The sequence below is a fragment of the Aotus nancymaae genome, unplaced genomic scaffold, assembly GCF_030222135.1.
Source record: "Aotus nancymaae isolate 86718 unplaced genomic scaffold, 86718_ANA_hifiasm-v0.15.2.pri h1tg000044l, whole genome shotgun sequence".
Lineage (NCBI taxonomy): Eukaryota > Metazoa > Chordata > Mammalia > Primates > Aotidae > Aotus > Aotus nancymaae.
This window is the reverse complement of record NW_026988458.1, coordinates 985,604-1,006,111: the sequence shown is the minus strand read 5'-3', so window position 1 is coordinate 1,006,111 and position 20,508 is coordinate 985,604. Positions and strand designations below refer to the sequence as shown.

The 20,508-nt window shown below is 54.3% G+C and overlaps 1 protein-coding gene across 3 annotated transcripts in view; it reads right to left on the bottom strand.

Annotated features, from left to right (window-relative positions):
* Positions 1–11,645, bottom strand: part of GRTP1 (growth hormone regulated TBC protein 1) — a 47,274-nt gene extending 35,629 nt beyond the window's left edge. The window contains exons 1-3 of one of the 3 annotated variants that reach the window (XM_064361830.1): positions 2,258–2,348; positions 1,962–2,182; positions 68–147 (exon numbers count right to left, since the gene is read on the bottom strand). Coding sequence is in view for 1 of the 3 variants with exons in the window: in XM_064361829.1 (XP_064217899.1) it covers positions 2,258–2,363 (106 nt within the window). In the remaining 2 variants the exon portion in view is untranslated. Of the gene's footprint in view, positions 1–67; positions 980–1,961; positions 2,183–2,257; positions 2,417–11,496 lie in introns of those variants that run through there. The other 2 variants (XM_064361829.1, XM_064361831.1) reach the window with 2 other exon arrangements.
* Between the last annotated feature and the right edge of the window lie 8,863 nt (positions 11,646–20,508).

Here is a 20,508-nt window from a genome sequence, read left to right as displayed (position 1 = left end):
GCCACGCGTAACAGCCGCACGGCAGGAGAGCCCCAGTGTCCACCGACAGATGGATAAATGAACAAACCTCGGCCTGCCCACGCGTGGATTGTCATTCGCCCTTAAAGAAGGAAGAAGTTCTCATGCGAGACGCAGCACGGAGGATCCCTGAGGAATGAGGTGAGGGAAAGGACCCTGGCTGCACAGGACGCAGCCCGCAGGGCTCCTCTTATGTGACCCTAGAGTTCCCAAAGCATGGAGACAAGCGCCCAGCGGGCTGCCAGGGCTGGGCGAGGTCCCGGGGGCCAGTGCTTGACAATGGGGGCCGAGGTTCAGCTTGGGAAAAATGAAATGGTAAATTTTATATTATGTATATTTTGCCATAATAAAAAAAAAAGACTCAGCCAGGTGATGGCTCACTCCTGTAACCCCAGCACTTTGGGAGGTGAAGGAGGGAGAATCCCCAGAGCCCAGGAGTTCAAAACCAAAGCCCCATCTCTACAAAAAATAAAAATTAAAAAAATGAGCCAGGCCAGGCGCGGTGGCTCACACCTGTAATCCAGCACTTTGGGAGGCCGAGGCAGGTAGATCATGAGGTCAGAAGATCAAGACCATCCTGGCTAACAAGGTGAAACCCCATCTCTACTAAAAATACAAAAAGTTAGCTGGTCCTGGTGGTATGTGCCTGTAATCCCAGCTACTAGGGAGACTGAGGCAGGAGAATCGCTTGAACCTGGGAGGTGGAGGTTGCAGTGAGCTGAGACTGAGCCACTGCACTCCAGCCAGGGCGACAGAGCAAGACTCTGTCTGAAAAAAAAAATAAAAAAGAGCCAGGTGTGGTAGTGCACACCTGTGGTCCCGACCACTCCCAGCTACTCAGGAGGCTGGATCAGGAGGATCACTTGAGCCTGGGAGGTTGAGGCTGCAGTGAACCATCACTGTGATGGCACCACTGCACTCCAGTCTGGGTAACAGACTGAGACCTGTCTTAAAAAAAAAAAAAAAAGGCCAGGTGTGGTGGCTCACGCCTGTAATCCCAGCACTTTGGGAGGCTGAGGTGGGTGGACCACCTGAGGTCAGGAGTTCGAGACCAGCCTGGCCAACATGGAGAACCCCCATCTCTACTAAAAATACAAAAAATTAGCCGGGCATGGTAGCAAGCACCTGTAATCCCAGCTACTAGGGAGGCTGAGGCAGGAGAATCGCTTGAACCCGAGAGGCGGAGGTTGTGGTGAGCTGAGATCGTGCCACTGCACTCCAGCCTGGGCAACAAGAGCAAAACTCCATCTCAAAAAAAAAAAAAAATCATCCAAAAAAACCACAAAACAGAGCCTTTAAATTCATTTTTCAGACAGCAGTGCTGTGTTTTAATATGCACCCCGCTCCCCACCGCACCCGAGCTCTCCTCTTTCCAACCTGAATCAGCGTTTCTGGCCGCCAGGCTGTGCATGTTTGGAGGCCTTTGGCGGTGATCACTCTGCGGTCAGGATGCAGCGTCTCCCCTGGTGGCCCCAGCACCAGCCTGGGGAGCCCCTCCCGCTGGCTCTGCCCTGTGACAGGAGACCCCCAGGACCCCCAGGACGGGCGGACGGGCAGCAGGATGCAGCCTGTCCTCACCATCCCAAGTCCTTCTGACCTCTCGGCACTTCAAAGCCACTGGGTTTTAAAAAATTAAGTATATTAAGAAAGAAAAAAAATTCTACCATACGCTGAGCATAAAAGAATTAAGAAAGAAAAAAAATTAAGTATATTGTGTTTAAATGTGTATTTCTCAAAAACTGTTAAAATCAGAAGGGCAGGTGTACTTTCTAAATTATTCAATTTAGGTTAACCGATTTTGTTAGCACTTTGAACTTCTGAGCGCTGGTGACCCTATGGCTATGTGATTACTGAGTAAATCAGAGGGGAAGGCAGACCAGCAATTATTTAGACACAAAAGCGGGGACGTCTGCAAGGCCACGCGACCAGCGCCCGGCACGCACCCGCGCGGCGACAGACGCCGCTCTCACTGTCCTGCGAGTCTTCACGGAGGATAACTGCTCCTTCGTGACCGTCTCCTTAGCAGCCAGCGAGGCCCGTGAGTATTTGCTGAGTGAATTAAGATCGCTGTTCTCCCCTTGCAAAGGCTTGTTTTGATTCTTTTGTGGATTTTGAAGACATCACGGCAGTGAAAAGCAGCAGGTGCACAGCTCACTCCTGGACACTAAGACCAGACACGGTGGAAACCGGTTCCTTCTGGCCCCAGCCCCTGTGCCAGAACCCCACCGCCACGCCTCACCTGTCCGGATGGCGTCCTCCAGCCTGGGGTTTCTCTCTCCCTGGAGAAGCCGGTGGTAGTAGCCGGGATTCTGGTCCATCTGAGCCTGGGCCCCACTCAGCGCCATCCAGACGCGGGCACGGTGCTCCAGCGGGACCCCTTTCCGGACGTAGCGCTTCACTAAAACCCGAGAGGACAGAGGACGCCTGAGCTGGAGCAGAGGCCCGCAGAGCCCACGCGCCTGACACCTGCCGCTCTCACCACTGTTCTTCTGAAATCAAACATTAAAAAGACCCAGAACTTCATCTCCACCAAAACTGGGACACACGCTCCTTTAAAAATTCTGCTCTCCCTCCCAACAGAGCACAAACCAGACCAGCTACAGAACCACCCCTACGCCCACTTCACCACCTAATGCCAGGTGGTCGGGACACCCACGCCCCCGATCAGATGGGTGCTCTGGAAAGTTCCCTGGGAGCTGTGCAGAGGAGCAGCGAAGGGGCGAAACAGTGGGAGGCCAAGCTGAGAACGGAGCCCGGCGGGGCTCGGCAGTGAGCCCTTGGTGGGACCCGCGGCGGGAGCCCACGGTTTCCGTGCCAGACACCTCTGTCCTGTGTGTGCAGTTAATATCTACCTATTGCAAGCTACTGCATTTTGTAGGGGTATTTTAATTGACAATAAATATGTGAAAAATTAGTAATTTTCTAATGGCCACAGAAACACGTAGGAACAGAAGCCAAAAGCCAGGCACCATCTCCATTAATCAATACTGAGTAATTTCCTAGGCGGAAGGAAGAGCTATGCATGACAAACACCCAAATTAATTATGATAAGTCCAAAGGGGTAAAACTGTGCTGTTAACCTACAAAACAGTTAATTCTCAAAGCAAATATTTAAAATGTTGCTGTTTCCTTTGATGCTGAACTGCACTATTTTTATTTTATTTTATTTCGAGATGGAGTCTGGCTCTGCCGCCCAGGCTGGAGTGCAGTGAGTTCAAGCGATTCTCCTGCCTCAGCCTCCCGAGTAGCTGGGATTATAGGCGTGCACCACTACACCCGGCTAATTTTTGTATTCTTAGTAGAGATGGGGTTTCACCATATCAGTCCGGCTGGTCTCAAACTCTTGACCTCGTGATCTGCCCGCCTCAGCCTTCCAAAGTGCTGGGATTACAGGCATAGAATCCTGAGGCATGAGCCACTGTACCCGGCCCTGCACATATTTTAAAAGAAACTATTCTTTTAAAAGAAACCATACTTTGGAAAAAGAAAAAAAGCATATGCAATTTGTGGAATTCCATAAGCTGCCATAAAAAGAAAAAACTCCGAGGCCCCAGCTGTATTTAGCAGATAAAAAACTTAAAATAACTTTATAGGCTACAATCAAGAAAAACGCTACAGGGTAAAACTTTATGCGCTCGAATTCCAAGGTGATCCACAACTTATGATCATCTGGACACAAGCATCTTAAGATGCAGGCTCTGGAAGGACAGACCCTTTTCTGTCCACTGGGCCTCCCACTCCTGGAAGGGAGCCTGGGAGGCAGTAAACGCTCACTAAATACGTGATGAATGAGACAAGGGTAACGAGGAAGGCCCAGAGGAGAGGGAGAGCAGACATAACGCCATCCGCTGAAAGCCAAACGATCCGTCTGAAGAAACCCTCTTTGCTGGTTTAGAAGCAAATTTGGGGATCGCATCTCAGGCAAGAACATCTCAGAACACCTGGCTTATTCACTCTGTTTACAGGAACATGAAAAACATGCTTTATTTGTAAAATTCTACTAACAACAACAATAATTCAGCCTGACTTTTTCTCCACGTTAGTACGATTCATACCGAAGTCTGGCGACAGGTCTCGTGATCCCTTAGAGGGCAACTTGACCAGGAATGCTCTGAGTGAGTTCTTAGTCATTCTGTGCTAAACAGCAACGGGGCGGGTCAAGGCCAGCACAGGCAGGGTCTGTTCTAACGGAGGGACAGAGGCTGAAAGGAAAGGCCATGCAAAAACCAGTGGTACTTCCACAAACTAATGATGAGGACCTGGAAATCATATATTTAAAATTGGGGCCTGGCGTGGTGGTTCACGTCTGTAATCCTGGCCCTTTGGGAGGCCATGATGGGTGGATCACCTGAGGTCAGGAGTTCAAGAACAATCTGGCCAACATGGCAAAACCCCGTCTCTACTAAAAATATACAAAAATTAGCTGGGCATGGTGGCAGGTGTCTGTAATCCCAGCTACTCGGGAAGCTGAGGCAGGAGAATTGCTTGCAGCCAGGAGGCGGAGGTTGCAGTGAGCCGAGATAGTGCCATTGTACTCCAGCCTGGTGAGAGAGTGAGACTCCATCAAAAAAAAAAAAAAAAAATACAAAAATTAGCTGGGCACAGAGGTGAACGCTTGTAATCCTAGCTACTCAGGAGGCTGAGGCAGGAGAATCTTTTGAACCCAGGAGGCAGAGGTTGCAATGAGCTGAGATCACACTATGCACTCCAGCCTGGGGGAAACAGTGAGACACATGAAAAAGAAAAAAAAAAAAGAAAAAATTCTAACAAAATCTTTGCAGGAGCCAAATGCTAATGCCACAAAAGATATCAAAGAAGCCAGGTGTGGTGGCTCACACCTATAATCCCAGCACTTTGGGAGTGGGGGGATCACCTGAAGTCAGCAGTTCAAGACCAGTCTGACCAATTTTGTATTCTCTACTAAAAATACAAAAATTAGCTAGGCGTGGTAATGCATGCCTGTAATCCCAGCTACTTGGGAGGCTGAGGCAGGAGGATTGCTTGCACCCAGAAGGCAGAGGTTGTGAGCCAAGATCATGCCATTGCACTCCAGCCTGGGCAACAAGAGCAAAACTCCATCCAAAAAAAAAAAAAAAAGAAAGAAATCAAAGAAGAATGAAATAAATTAATAGATAGACCATGTTCATGGATTGGAAGGCTCAATCTGAAGATGTCAATTCTTCCAAAGTTGATCTATAGATTCTTATATATACCTCCTATCACTGTTCCAGGAAAAAATACTTTGTAGACAATGACAAGCTAATTCTGAACCTTATATGCAAAGTGAAAAGAATCAAAACAATTTTGAAAATGAAGTTGGAGGAGACACATTACCAGATTTTATGCTTTACTATAAACCTACAGTAAGACAGACAAATGTGGTACTGGAGAAAAGTCTGACAAATGGAATAATGGGATATATTAAAAAATCCAGAAAGAGACCCACACAAACAGAATCAACTGCTTTTTGATAAAGGTGCAAAGAAAATTTAGTGCAGACAGAATAGTCTGTCTACAAAAGAATGACGAAAATAAAAAAAACACCAACAACATGAAGAGCTGGCAAGAATGTGGAGCGATTAGAACACTCAGACATTTGCGGTGGGAAGGCAAAATTTTACAGCCACATTGGAAAGAGTTTGTAATTTCTTAGTAAACATACACTTATCATATGACCCAGCAATCCCATGCAAAGTGTTTAGTCAAGATAAATGAAAACTAAGTTCCCACAAAAACCTGTAAGCGAATGTTTATAATGTTGCCTTTACACATCCCAAATGTTTTCAGCTGATGAACAGATTTTTAAGAATTTTAGTACATCCATAAAATCAAATACCTCAGCAATAAAAAGGAGTGAACTATTGACACATGTGAGGTCCTGGATGGATCTCCAATGCATTCGGTGAGAGAAACCAGACTCAAATCTGTATGATCCCCCTGATGACATCATGGAAATGGCTGAACTACAGGAATGGGGAAGAGGCTGGTGATGTGGGCAGTGGGCTGACTTCAAAGGACAGGATTGTTGAAGGTGACGGAGCCCTGATTGTGGTGACGACTGCCTAGCTGCGTGTGTCCAAATTCATAGACCCATATACTGGTAACGGTGAATTTTACTGTAAATTGTAAAATACTTTGACAGGCCAGGTGCAGTGGCTCATGCCTGTAATCCCAGTAGACTCATCTCTACAAAAAAAATCTTAAACATTAGCTGGGCACGGTGGGGCACACCTGTAGTCTCAGCTACTCTGGAGACCGAGGCAGGAGGGTTAGAGTGCAGTGAGCTATGATCATGCCACTGTCCTCCAGCCTGGGTGACAGAGCAAGACTCTGTCTCAATAATAATAATATCAGGGTTGTATTTAAAGGAAAGGTCAAAATGACTAAACGCCCCAGCTTTGGAGCCAGACACTCTGCTCTGCTATGACTTGCAGGCTCCAGAGCCTGAGCGTGGCTCAGTTTCCTCATCCGTAAAGTGGACAGAAGGCACCGAGCCTGCGCCCGAGGCCCCCCAGACAGCTCTGGCAGTTGGAGCAACACCCAGAAGTTTTACAGAACAAATAACTCCGCGAGTTTTTGATAAGTTTGTCATCTGAATTTACACTTTTTTGTTTTTGTTTTGAGACAGTCTTGTTCTGTTGTCAGGCTGGAGTGCAATGGTGCGATCTTGGCTCACTGCAACCTCCACCTCCTAGGTTCAAGCAATTCTCCTGCCTCAGCCTCTCGAGTAGCTGGGATTACAGGCACGCGCCACCATGCCCAGCTAATTTTTGTATTTTTAGTAGAGACCAGGTTTCACCATGTTGGCCAGGATGGTCTCGATCTCTTGAACACATGATCCGCCTGCCTCAGCCTCCCAAAGTGCTGGGATTACTGGGGTGAGCCACCGCACCCAGCCTATACTGTTTCTTTATAGAAGAATGAAAATGGTGCCGCTGGGCGCTGTGGCACGTGCCTGCAGTCCCAGCTACTCGGGAGGCTGAGGCTGGAGGATCGCTTGAGTCCAGGAATTCTGGGCTGTAGTGTGCTATGCCGATCGGGTGTCCACGCTAAGTTTGACATCAATATAGTGACGTCCCGGGATCGTGGGGCCACTACATTGCCTAAGGAGGGGTGAACCAGCCCAGGTCGGAACGGAGCAGGTCAAAACTCCTGTGCTGATTAGTAGTGGGATCGTGCCTGTGAATAGCCACTGCACTCCAGCCTGGGCAACAGAGCAAGACCCTGTCTCAATTTAAAAAAAAAAAGAAGAAGAATGAAAATGGTTCACTTGTCCTCACAGACTGACACTTTCCCAAGGGCAGGGCTAACCACAGAGCATCGCCAAGGTTTGGAGAAGTATGAAATATTAAGTCAAAACCGTTGGGGAATTTTTTTTAAAAAAGCTAAATCCAGACAACTGACTTCCGTCTACCCTGACAAAGTTAGGCAAATCCCCAGTTTTTTCGTGTATCTTTGAAAGTATGTTTTTTCAACTGCATTTTAACTTTCGTGGTGTTAATATTCACCAGGAAGGAGGTCTTGAAGAAGCCAACAGCCCTGAAGCTGCTCCCTTCTCGAGATGGAGAATGAAATAGGAACTCGATAGGACTAAGTCTGTTGAATTTAGTCTTTATAGGGAGGAAGAGCAAGCTGTCTTCCTAAGGGCTCCTGGTGGATATTTGCTATGGAAAAAGAAAAATACAATATTTACTGTACTCGCCAAGAGTGCCACCAGGCAGAATACATAATGACTGTCCCTTAAGATGTGGAATGCTGAGATTGGTAGATGACTGTGTTACTGGAGACTTTAACATGGGAAGTGCAGATGAAAATTCTCCAAAAGCAGAAAAAAGAACTCTACCACAGTGGGCCTGGAACACCTGGCAGTAAGAAGTCACTCCCATTTCTGGAATAACGCGCCCACTCCTGTTTTATGCCCAACTCTCTGCGCTTAGGGCTCTGCCAGTGCTCATGGGCTCCCTGATGGTCACACCGGGACCCAGGCCCCACGCTGGAAGGGACACACAGGATCAAAGACTACACATGCCTCCCGGAGTCACCAGCGACCCTACTCCCTGCAGAACAGGCCCACGCCCTGTGGCTGCCACTCTTCAGGCTGAGGCTCACATGGCATCAAAGAGATGTATTTGCTCCCAGACCCATTTATGCCAGTGATGCTGCTACTATAATTACACGGGACAATTAACGTTTCATAAATCAGCCCGGATGCGGTGGCTCCCGCCTGTAACCCCAGCACTTTGGGAGGCTGAGGTGGGTGGATCGCTTGAGCTCAGGAGGAGAACAGCCTGCCTGTCAACATGGTGAAACCCTGCCTCTACTGAAAATACAAAGAATTAGCCAGGTGTGGTGGCGCACGCCTGTAATCCCAGCTGAAGGCCACTGCCCTCCAGCCTAGCTGACAGAGCTAGACTTTGTCTCAAAAAACAACCAACCAAACAGACAAACAAAAGTAAATTTAAAAAATTAAAGCAAAAAGGAGGTCGTTGTTACTTCAATAATAAAGTGAAATTCTTAGAAAAAGCTCAAAAAAAAAAAGAGAAAAAACAAAAACAAAACTTGAATTAGGTGTGAAATAATTGGAAAGGGTGTGGGCGTGGTCGCTCACCCCTGAAATCCCAGCACTTTGGGAGGCCGAGGTGGGCAGATCACAAAGTCAGGAGTTCGAGACTAGGATGACCAACATGGTGAAACATGCCTCTACTAAAAATACAAAAAAATTAGCCGGGCTTGGTGGCGTGTGCCTGTAATCCCAGCTACTCAGGAGGCTGAGGCAGGAGAATCTCTTGAACCTGGGAGGTGGAAGGTTGCAGTGAGCCAAGATGGTGCCACTGCACTCCAGCCTGGGCAACAGAGCAAGAATCCGTCTAAAAAAAAAAAATTGTAGGGCCAGGCGCGGTGGCTCACACTTATAATCCCAGCACTTTGGGAGGCCAAGGAGGGTGGATCACGAGGTCAAGAGATCGAGACCATCCTGATCAACAAGGTGAAACCCCGTCTCCACTAAAAATATAAAAAAATTAGCTGGGCATGGTGGTGCACGCCTGTAGTCCCAGCTACTCGGGAGGCTGAGGCAAGAGAATTGCTTGAACTCGGGAGGCGGAGGTTGCGGTGAGCCGAGATCGCGCCATTGCACTCCAGCCTGGGTAACAAGAGCGAAACTCCGTCTCAAGAAAAAAAAAATTGTAAAGGATTGGGGAAAAGAATAAAAATCCGGGGGATTTTGCACTCAGATTGCTTTTCTCCTTTTCCCTGCTCTACCCAGAACTCCCCTCCCAAGTCCCTATCAGAAAGTGGGGGCAATGTGCTGGGTGGTTGCATAAAAAGGAAGATATGGAACCCAGGTGAGCAGCCCCTACTCAAAGAAAGGAGAGCGACGGGACAGACCCAGACGACAAGGGCGAAGACAGGAGAATGACTGTGCGGTTGTGTTTTCTGTAGAAACAAAAAGTTGATGCACGGCCATACATCTTTCCGATTCTCTGCCCTGACCGACCTCCAGGTCACAGCCACAGGACTTCCCATGGACTTCCCTTGCCCTCAAAGCTAACTGCAGAACCAAGTGTGCACTTCTGCTCCTGAGGGGGACGGAAGGACAGTCCCCTGTGGTCGTCTCTACAGAGGATGGGGGCCAGGGGTGGGAGAGAAACTCCTAGTTCCACTTTGCATCCCTTAGTATGATTCAAATGTTTACCCTTAGTATGATTCAAACGTAACTGACACTTTTTAAGTTCACGTCTTATATACTTTATGCCACTTTTTAAAATTAAAAGACCAGTCAACTTTTAAGAATAAAGCAGGTGCAGTGGCTCATGCCTGTAATCCCAGCACTTTGGGAGGCCGACGCAGGAGGATTACTAGAGGTCAGGAGTTCAAGACTAGCTTGGCCAACATGGTGAAACCCCATCTCTACTAAAAATACAAAAATTAGCCTGGCATGGTGGTGGGTGCCTGTAATCCCAGCTACTCAGGAGGCTGAGGCAGGAGAATCGCTTAAACCGGGGAGGTGGAGGCTGCCGTTAGCTGAGATCGCACCAATGCACCTCAGCCTCGGCGATATAGTGAGACTGTCTCAAAAAAAAAAAAAAAAAAAAAAAAAGAATTAAAAGGAAAAATAAAGAGACACACATTCCAATGGAAACATGTGCACATACAGAGACGACCCAGGGATGGGACGTGATGCATTTGTGGGACGCTTACAGGGTATTAGCTTCAGAGATGTGGAAGGCAAAGACAGACTGAGCTTTGAGGGTTTGATTTTATGAAATGCTGCCTTTACCACTGCTCGGGAAAGCCCAGTGGAGCTGCGCCCACACTCCCATCAGTGACAGCCTTAGGGAAGGAGGCTGTCTAGTGCGGTGCGGCTGGACCCTCACCACCCGAGCCCGACATTCCACCAAGCAGCAAGGCCCCATCAGCCTCACTCCAGGCAGCACCTCAGTCGGGCCCGCAGGCCATATCCCAGGACCAGGGCCCCACCCATCCACCGCTTTAGAAGCAGACCTTGGCTGGCTCGGGGGCTCACGCCTATAATCCCAGCACTTTGGGAGGCAGAGGTGGAAGGACCTCTTGAGTCCAGGGGTTAGAGAATAGCGTGGGCAACATAACAAGATCCCATCTCTATAAAAAATCTCAAAATTAGCGGAGCGTGATGGTGGTGCCGGCGATCCCGCTACACGGGAGGCTGAGCGGGGAGGATGGCTGGAGACCAGGAGGTCAAGGCTACAGTGAGTGGTGACCGCCCACGGCCCTCAGAGGGCTACCCTGTCTCAAATAAATAAATCAAAGCAAAAATTGATCTTGTCACACATTGCCTGGAAAGCCTTTAACAGCTGGCTTCTTTGTGCCTGGCTGTGGTCACCACACACCTCCAGCCCTCCGGCCAGGGGCAGGGTCCCTGCTTCATGTCCTGCCCTCCCCCCAGCTCCCTGCAGCCGGGTCAGCTCCCTTTCTCCAAGCTCAGCTGCCACTCACATCCCCCTTCTCAGGAAGACCCCAAGTCTCCCCTTTGACCTCACTTCCCTGCATTCCAAGCTCCAGGGCACAGGCGCACCAAGCCCTCACCCCAGGCAGACACTCCTGGGGTTCATTCATTGAACGCACAGGGGAGTCGCCGAGCAGTGCCCCAGGTTCTGAGGACTGAGCCCTGGATGAAAGCCCCCTGCAGGGAGGGTTTTTGATCTCGCAGGGGCTGTGCTGGGAAAGGCCGAGGTGAGAGCGGGGCGTCCTCCGCACCGGGAAGCCTGGGGGGCCAGGCCGGGCGCTCACCGAGGCAGGAGGCCCGGGTCGCGGGGGAGTGGAGTGGGGGGCCGGTCACCAGGGTGGAATCGAGTTTCGACCCACCCGGACCCCGCTCCCTGCTGGGAAGGGCGGTCTCCTCGGCCCCGCCTCGAAGCGGGAAAGCCGGTCCCGCGGCCGCCCGGGAAGGCCCCTCCCGCTCCCTCTCTGCACCGGGAGCCCGGACTTCGCCCCACGCACCTGCGCGGCCCCTCGGGACGCCCCCGCCCCGCAGCAGCCGCGACCACTTGACGGCCCTGCGGGTGAGCGTCACCAGGTAGCCGGCGAGGAACTCCTCGTAGGCGGCGGCGTCGAAGTCCGCGGGCCTCTCGAATCCGTACGGGTCGATCCTGCAACACCGAGAGAAGGGAGCCGGCGTCCCCGAAGTTTCCTCCAGGGGGTGGGGGGCCCACATGGGGACCGCAGCCGCCGGGGACGCCCGGACCCCGCGCCACCCACCTGGGGACCCGCGAGCGCTCGGCGGGCTCCATGCCGGGAGGGAGGCGCGCACCGAGCGGGGCAGGCGGGTCCCGAGTTCGCCTCCCGGCTCCCGGGCGCTGGAGTCCTTCCGGCGGGGCCGCGGGCGCGTGGGGCGGGGCGGAGGCGGGGCGGGGAGTGGGGAGGACCCGGGCGCGGGGGGGGGGGGAGAGGCGGGGAGGGGAGGGGAGGGGAGGGACGAGGGGGGAGGACCCGGGCGCGGTGGGGGAGAGGCGGGGAGGGGAGGGGAGGGACGAGGGGGGAGGACCCGGGCGCGGGGGGGGAGAGGCGGGGAGGGGAGGGGAGGGGCGAGGGGGAGGGGAGGGACGAGGGGGGAGGACCCGGGCGGGGGGGGAGAGGCGGGGCGGGGGGGAGGACCCGGGGCAGGGGGGGGAGAGGCGGGGCGGGGGGAGGGGCGAGGGGGAGGGGAGGGGCGGGGGGGGAGAGGCGGGGCGGGGGGAGGACCCGGGCGCGGGGGCGGGGCTGGAGAGGACTTGAGGGGGAGGATCGGGGAGGGAGGCGGGGCGGATGGGGATCGGGGAGGACGAGGGGGCGGCGCCGGTGCGGATTCTCCTGCGATTTCTTCAAACCTCGGTGCCTGGCAGACCCGACTCCCGTTTTCAACGTTCTCCGCTACATTTCAAGGCCGAGCCCCACACGCACATGAGAAGCCCGTGGTCCCCGCTCCCGCTCCGGGACGCCCGCTCCCCCCCAAGCCAGGGCCTGGAGCCCCACGCGGGGCCGCGTTGCCCCCACCCGCGAGCCAGGCCCGGGAGACAGGGGGCGCCCACCGGCCTGGGCTTCCCGGGAGAGTCTGGGCGGCTCCGGTCCTGACCGGCTGCTTCTCGGTCCGCGTCCCGTGACGGCGTCTGGGATTCCAGCTGCTTCTCCTGCCCGGGAGGGCCTCGGAAATTTGCCAAAACTGCGGTTTTGAATTTTGCTCTGGCGACGTGGCCAGGGGAGACTTCAGAGGTGACGTTTTGGGGCGTCCTCGCCCTGGGTCCCCCGAGGGTCTGGAGCGGGTGGGGGTGCGACAGGGGGTGTCCCGGAGGCCGCCGGGGATTCGGGCCCGGGAGGAGGCGCGTCCGGACTCACACGCACTTTCCTGCGAGAAGCGGCCCGGCCTCGCCGGGTGAGGCACGATCGCCGGCTCCGCGCTCCGCTGCGTCCGTCAGGGCCTCGGGGAGCTCACTCGGGACCTTCCCATCGAGCGCCGCCCGGGAGCCCGGAAAGCCGCGCGTGGAGCTGGCCGGTCCCTGGGTGGGGACGCCCGCCTCTGCCCTTCACGCTTCTCCGGCGCCCCTGCGAGACCGTGGGGGTCAGTGCGGGCGGAGCGGGGCCCCGACACGCTTCCTCCCGCTCCCGGTCGGCTGGTCCCGAGAACGCGAGCCTGCAGCCCAGCCCCGCAGCACCGGCTGCAAACACGCAGCGTCCCTCTGAAGGTCGCGCGGCCCCACTCTGCGCTCTGACCGCGTCGGGATGTTTGGACGACTTAAGCCGGGAGACGGGGCCGTGGCCGCCTGCCCCTCAGCATGCGGGTCCCTCACGACCCAGGGCTGACAGGTGGCCCCAACCCCCAGGGTCTCCCACCCCCGTCTGGGCTCCTCGCTGCCTACTCGGTGACTCCCTGAACCCCTCTCCAGTTCTGACTGAACCCCGTTTCCTACATTGCGTCTCTCGTCCTTTCTGGAGCGACGGACACAGTCCTCCTCCCCACGTCCCAGCACCTGGGGTCCTGCACCCAAACAGCCCCACACCACCCAGCTGCTGTTCCAACCCTAGGCCTGGGAGCCTCGGGCCCCCCTTCTCCCTAATTCCTGCGCTCTGCCCACGGAGATGGGCTTCTAACCTCCCTTCCCCACCACTGCCGTGGAAAGCAGCGTGGCAGGAGGCAAGACCGGGGCCGTGGGCTCCGGAGCCTGAGTGTGACGCCGGGACCGCCACCAAGTCTATCTTTGGGCCAGATGTAGGGAGAGTGTGGGAGCAAGTCAGATAAGGTGGCGCCCTCCAGGAAGAGTGGAGAGGAGAGATACAGAGAGGCGGGCGGGCAGACAGATGGCGGCAGCTGGAAAGGCCTTCTGCTCCAGCACAGGCCTGGCCACCCCGCACCTGAACAGCTTCCACCTGGTACGGTGTCCGCAGGTGCCGCCATTCACCAAGCACCCGACAGGTGCCCGAGCACCCTCACACAAACTCCCTTTCTGCAAAGCCACCAGCGGGGTCAGCCATGATGTAAAAGCCAGGGGCACACCCACCTGAGCCTGAGTGTGATGGCAGCCACAGCTGGCCCAGGACAGCGCTTCCCTGGGGACGCTCTGCGGCGCCGGAGCTCTGAGCCAGCTCACCCTGCGGTCCAGGGACGCAGAATCATCACCGCGGGGGACCCAGCTCCCCTGCAGGAGGCCCCCTTCACTCTGAGGGGCCTCAGGGTTCTGCACCCACAGTGCTCCTCCGCCCTTCAGGAATTCAGCTGTCTTGTTGCTTTTTTTCGTTTTTTTGAGACAGAGTTTCGCGCTTGTTACCCAGGCTGGAGTGCAATGGCGCAATCTCGGCTCACCGCAACCTCCGCCTCCCAGGTTCAAGCGATTCTCCTGCTTCAGCCTCCTGAGTAGCTGGGACTACAGGTGTGCACCACCGTGCCCGGCTAATTTTGTTTCTCCATGTTGGTTAGGCTGGTCTCAAACTCCCGACCTCAGGTGATCCACCTGCCTCGGCCTCCAAATTTCTGGGATTACAGGTGTGAGCCATGGTGCCCGACCCCTGCTCGTCTGCAGAAGCTGCTGCCCTTTGGAAGTTAGAAGGGCTTCAGGGGTACCTCAGTTCTGGGGCGCCCATCAAGATGGAATGAACGTCTAGCATCACCAAGGCCAGGAGGACCTGAGGAAACAGGGTGTTAGTCCCGAAGGACGAAGATGGCGGCGGCAGAACCCACCAGCAGCGGTCAACAGCCTGGGCATCTTCGTGGAGCCATGGCGAGTGCCAAACCCTGCCAGGCCCCGGGCCGTCCTGGAGCCCAAAGCCAGTCGAGCGACCACACACAATGCCCTGTTACAGGAGACCGGCAACTGGGAATGGGGAGGGTCGCCCAAATCTCACTGCAGTAAATCCCAGTGCAGCGACCCCAGCCCTGAGGGGAGGGCAGGTCTTGCAGGGGATGTCGGGTCCTGGGGCCGCAGGGCTGGCTGGGGACTGGGACTCTGCATTTCCAGCCGGCTGGCAGGAGACCCCGCACTGCGCAGCCGGGCTATGGAACACCTGACCAGCTGGAGACAGAAATGGGGGCCGGCAACATTATAGGTGGAAAGGGCGTGTGAATATTTCAGGGAGCGTCAAGCCCTAATCTGAGGCGTGTGTATACGTACATACGTAATTGTATATAACAGTGGTTGTTGTTTTTAATGACAGTTGACAGTGATGTGCTTTACCTGAGTCCTGTGATCCTGGAAGGTTAGGAAGTCCCCGCTTTGTGTTCTGGAAACCGCTCAGAACCCCAGACCCAGGTGACGAAGATGTCCCTTGTTTACTGTGACAAGGCTGGACACACCCTCCAGAGTCCTGACTTTTGCCCCATAAATAAGGAGCTGAACTGCTGCTCTCGCTGGAACCAAACGCGCCGGTCCAGGGCCCTGACCGTGGGCCCAGCCTCAGCCTGAGCAGGCCCCCGGGAGCAGGGCTTCCGACGCTGCTTTCTTGAACCTGCTGCTGATCAGCGGGCTCCCCCCATCCTCCCCACACCATGCTGCTCCACTCCAGACAAGAACACCGCTTTCTGCCCGACTCGAGACATCACAGGTCTAACACACTTGCAATCATCCTTTCAAAAACAGTACCAAGTCGAGATTTAAAAAACACTATTTATTTATGGCAACCACTCTTCTATGTTCTGCTTTTATGAACTGGCAGATTTGCTTTTTTTTTTTTTTTTTCCTTCGGTGAGGGGTGGTTTGTGACAGGGTCTTGTTCTGTCACTCAGGCTGGAGTGCAGCGGTATGATCTTGGCTCACTGCAGCCTGGAACTCTCGGGCTCCAGTGATCCTTCTACCTCAGCCCCCCAAGTAGCTAGGACCACAGGCATGTGCCACCACACCTGGCTAATTTTTTAGTTTTTGTAGAGACAGGGGTCTTGCTATGCTGACTAAGCTGGCCTCAAATTTCTGGGCTCAAGCAATCGTCCTGCCTCAGCCTCCCAAAGCACTGGGGTTATAGGCATCAGCCACCGCGCCTGGCCCTGATTCGTTTTCTATTTGACAAAAGAGAAGAGTACTTATGGGAAAAGGATATGAAGTCCGCAGTTGGCTTTAAAAATACTCCAGCACACCAGGCATGATGGCTCACGCCGGTAATCCCAGCACTTTGGGAGGCCGAGGCAGGCAGATCACTTGAGGTTAGGAGTTTGAGACCAGCCTGGCCAACGTGGTAAAACCCCGTCTCTACTAAAAATACAAAAATTAGCCGCGCATGGTGGTGCATGCCTGTAATCCTGGCTACTTGGGAGGCTGAGGCAGGAGAACGGCTTAGGAGGTGGAGGTTGCAGTGAGCGAAGATCACCACTGCCCTCCAGCCTGGGCAAGAGTGAGACCCTGTCTCAAAAACAAAACACAACAACAAAAAAAAAACAAAACAAAAAAAAAACACCAAAGGAAAAAAAAGGAGAGGGTAGATTAAAAACAAAAAAAAGCAACATGATGAAAATCTTTGAAGATGACCGAGGAGATGTCTGTGTCTGTTTGAAAATTTCCACGATAATTTGCCTGAAACGGTAAGGAGCGATGCCTCCTCCTTCCGGGGCCGGCCCTGCTGCCTTGACCACGGCAGCGCCAACAGGCCCAGGCCACGGCGAGTCCAGCTTCTGGGGCCAGGGGCTACCCTCCTCGGGAGCTGGGGTCGTAGGACTTTGCCAGCCTAGCACCACCTGTCCTGCCCTACCCACGGGCCTCCTGCCTGAAAGCAAGCAGGTTGCATGCGGGGAGCAGCACAGAGCTGATGGGGTGGGGCGATGGGGAGGTGTCCGCCGGGTTCCTCATCTGCAGGTCGAGAGGCGCAGGCCGGGTCTGAGCCATCCCTCTGCGCCTCCCGCCTTCTCTGCACTGTGCTCGAGGTCTGAGCCAGAGCGCAAGGACCTGATCTTCCGGGACAGGGTGATGAGCGGCTGTCCAGGAGAAGCAGGCTGTGGCCAGGCTGCATGCGGAAGGCCAGACACCGCGTGGGCCTGGGACCGTCGGCCTCTCCCTCAGCCGCACCGTCGCTTGGGGCCCGCAGGCTCTCGTCTGTCCTTGGGAGTGAGGGAGTGCACGTGACTCCCGGCTGCGCCCACTAAGCCATGCTCAGCAACCCTGGTGGTTTTATGGCCATCAAAGCCATAAAGTTGACCCAGCCCCCATTCATGACCGTCCCAAGCTCAGGAGGTCACCAGTGCAGGGGGCCCACCTGAAGGACAGTCACCTCAGGGCCACTCTTCCGGGGGTTCTGTCCGAGAAGCCCTTTGAAGAAGGAAAGCGGGTTCAGGGGGTGAGCTTGGTAAGGCGCAGGCTGACAGCTCTGGCTGAGTGGGGCAGTTCCCGGCCGCCTGGGCCTTCCTTAGGAAGCCGGAGGCTGACTTGGAGGCGGCTTTTAAGCCGGGCTCTTCCCGTCGCTTTGCCTCCTTCGTTCTTTCAACAGATTTTTGAACATCGGGTGTTGTGCTGGGTGCTGGGCATTGCAGGGAGCTCATGACTTGGTTTAGGAGAAAATGTTAAGAGTGCTACCCATGCCCAGGTGCGACTTCCCTGGTAGACAACAGGAACATTTTTATGAGATGTTGCAAGACGATAGGGCATTGCATAACAACCGCAATGAAGTTTTGCAAGACTGAGGCCGCCGGCGGTTCACGCCTGTAATCCCAGCACTTTGGGAGGCTGAGGCGGGTTGATCACTTGAAGTCAGGAGTTCGAGTCTAGCCTGGCCAAGGTGGTGAAACCCTGTCTCTACTAAAAATACAAACATTAGCTGATCATGGTGGCGCATGCCTGTAGTCCCAGCTACTCAGGAGGCTGAGGCAGGAGAATTGCTTGAACCTGGGAGGCAGAGGTTGCAGTGAGCTGAGATCATGCCACTGTACTCCAGCCTGGATGACAGAGCGAGACTCTGTCTCAAAAAAAAAAAGCTTTTCGAGAATGAGAGACAGCAGATCATTGTCCTGCCAGAGCAGGAAGCTTGGCGGGGGCTGCCGGCTGCTCCCCACCCCCATCTCCCTTCCCCAGTGGAGCCCACAGGTCCAGTGCTGCCCGCACCCCAGGGCTGCTGTGACAAGGGGCCACCGGCAGGGCCGGGCTGGACGGTGGGAATTCATTCTCTCGACTGAAAATACAAAACTAGCCGGGCATGGTGGCGCATGCCTGTAATCTCAGCTACTCGGGAGGCCGAGGCAGAATTGCGTGAACCCGGGAGACCAGGAGGCGGAGGTTTCGGTGAGCCGAAATTGCGCCAGTGCACTCCAGCCTGGGCAAGTCTTGTCTCAAAAAAAAACAGCAGCAGCTACTTTTTGCTTTAGCTGCATTCTTGGCTGGCCTCCACTCAGCGCTGGCAGCAAATGCTTGTCGCAGAGGAAGCCTGGGGGGATTTGCCGTGGGACCCAGCAGGCAGGATGCGGGTGCCCACCGGGGTGCTTCCTTAGCTCCCGTGTGAGGATGGGGAAGCCCGGGGGCCGCATCCTCCGACGTTCATGTGCCACGTAAGAGAATGGGGGGTGGGTGCTGGAAGCCCCTGGAGGGGACTGCACCGGGGTCCCAGGACAGCAGCTACAGTCACACAGGTGCCTTGTACTCCCTGACTGGCTGTTTTCTCCCAGGACTGACTGATTTAATCACACCCGTGGCAGATTGATCCCCGGAGAGACGAGGCTGGGGACTCCTGCCTGATGCCTGACCTGAGGATCTGACCCCTGCACACTCCGTGGGCATCTCCAGCTTGAGGCACACCCACCCGCAGGTACCCCAGAGCCCCCGCCAGCCTCCCAGAAGGTCCGCAGAGGGGCCTGCCAGCCCTGCAGCCCTTGGGCCTGAGCACAGAGCATCCGGGGCTGCCCGTCTCCCTGCACGCCTCTCTGGACTGAATGTGGACTCTGGTAACAGCTCCATCTTCGAGTCCCCAGTTCCCGGGACAGCTCCAGTTATTCACTGTGCAACAGAGCACCCCAGCGTTGTGGGTGGAACAACGTGCTCCTCACTGTGCTCTTCCCAGGTCCTGGGTGGCCTGGCACCTCCAGGCAGCCCTCGGGGTCTCTCCATCATGGTCGCCCTGGCGCATTCTCTCTGGTTCCAGGGTCCTTGAGAGAACACTGTGATCATGTTAAAGCCAAAAGCACTCCCGTGAGTTTGTAATTCTAATGGTTCTTCCTTCCACACGGCACCCAATTCATCTTGATGCTGTAATATCTTTAAAATATAAAAACTCCAAGTATGTTTGTTTACTAAATGACTACCACTATATAATAAAACAGTCCATGTAATTTCCTCTTAAGAACATTAATTAGGGTCAGGTGCAGTGGCTCACACCCGTAATCCCCGCACTTTGAGAGGCTGAGGTGAGAGGATCACTTGAGGTACAGAGTTGAAGGCGAGCCTGGGCCACACAGCGAGACCCCATCCTACAAAAAATTTAAAAATAAAAAATAAGCTGGGCATGTTGGCTCATGCCTTTGGACCAGCTATATGGGAGGCTGAGGTGGGAGGGTCACTGGAGCCCAGGAGGTCGAGATTGCAATGAGCAGTGATTACACCATTGCGCTCCAGCCTGGGCAACAGAAAGGGACCCTGTCTCAAAGAATACAAACAAAAATTTAAGAAAACCATGAATTAAGAAATATTTCCAAAAATGGAAAAATGCAGAAAAGATTCAAATTGGCTGGGTGGGGTGGATCATGCCTGTTATACCAGCACTTTGGGAGGCTGAGGCAGGCGGATCACCTGAGGTCAGGAGTTCGAGACCAGCCTGGCCTACATGGTGAAACCCCGTCTCTACTAAAAATACAAAATTAGCTGGGCGTGATAATGCATGCGTGTAATCCCAGCTACTCGGGAGGCCGAGGCAGGAGAATCGCTTGAACCTGGGACGCGGAGGTTGCAGTGAGCTGAGATCATGCCACTGCACTCCAGCCTGGGTGACAAAGCAAGACTCCATCTAAAAAAAAAAGAAGAAAAGATTCTAAGCTCCCTCGCTTTCTGCCGGGCCTGCTTTCCTCTTGAGGATCGGCCGCGTGATTTTGGCACATTGCCCTCTGGACGAACATCGCGTCCCTGGCTGTAAATTCTTAGTCACAGGAACTATGTTTGTGTGACTCTGCACGTCGACTGGCCTATCGCACCTGCAGCTCAATGAAACTTAAATGCATTTTGGGAATGATGGCAAGTAGAAGCAAAATGATATTTGTGAGCTATTTAAACACGAACCTCAACCTGCCAAGGCGTAAGGAGCCTCGCAGAAATACCCAGACCATCAGGACCCCCGTCTGGTTCCGGGCCCTGCCCTGTGTGGCGTCTCGCGCCCCGGCTAGGAAAGGGAGACTCCCAGAACAGTGGCTTCCAGCCTCATGCCCTTTCCTTGAGCAATTCACCTGCTCCACTTCATAAATGACAGCTTGTTCTATTTCATCAGAGCCCGCCCCACACAGAATGATGGCATTGTGCCCAACGTGGGCATGTTTGTGTGTGCCCAAGTCTGTGTTTCGGAAAGCTGATGTCAAGGTCAAATGATCAATGT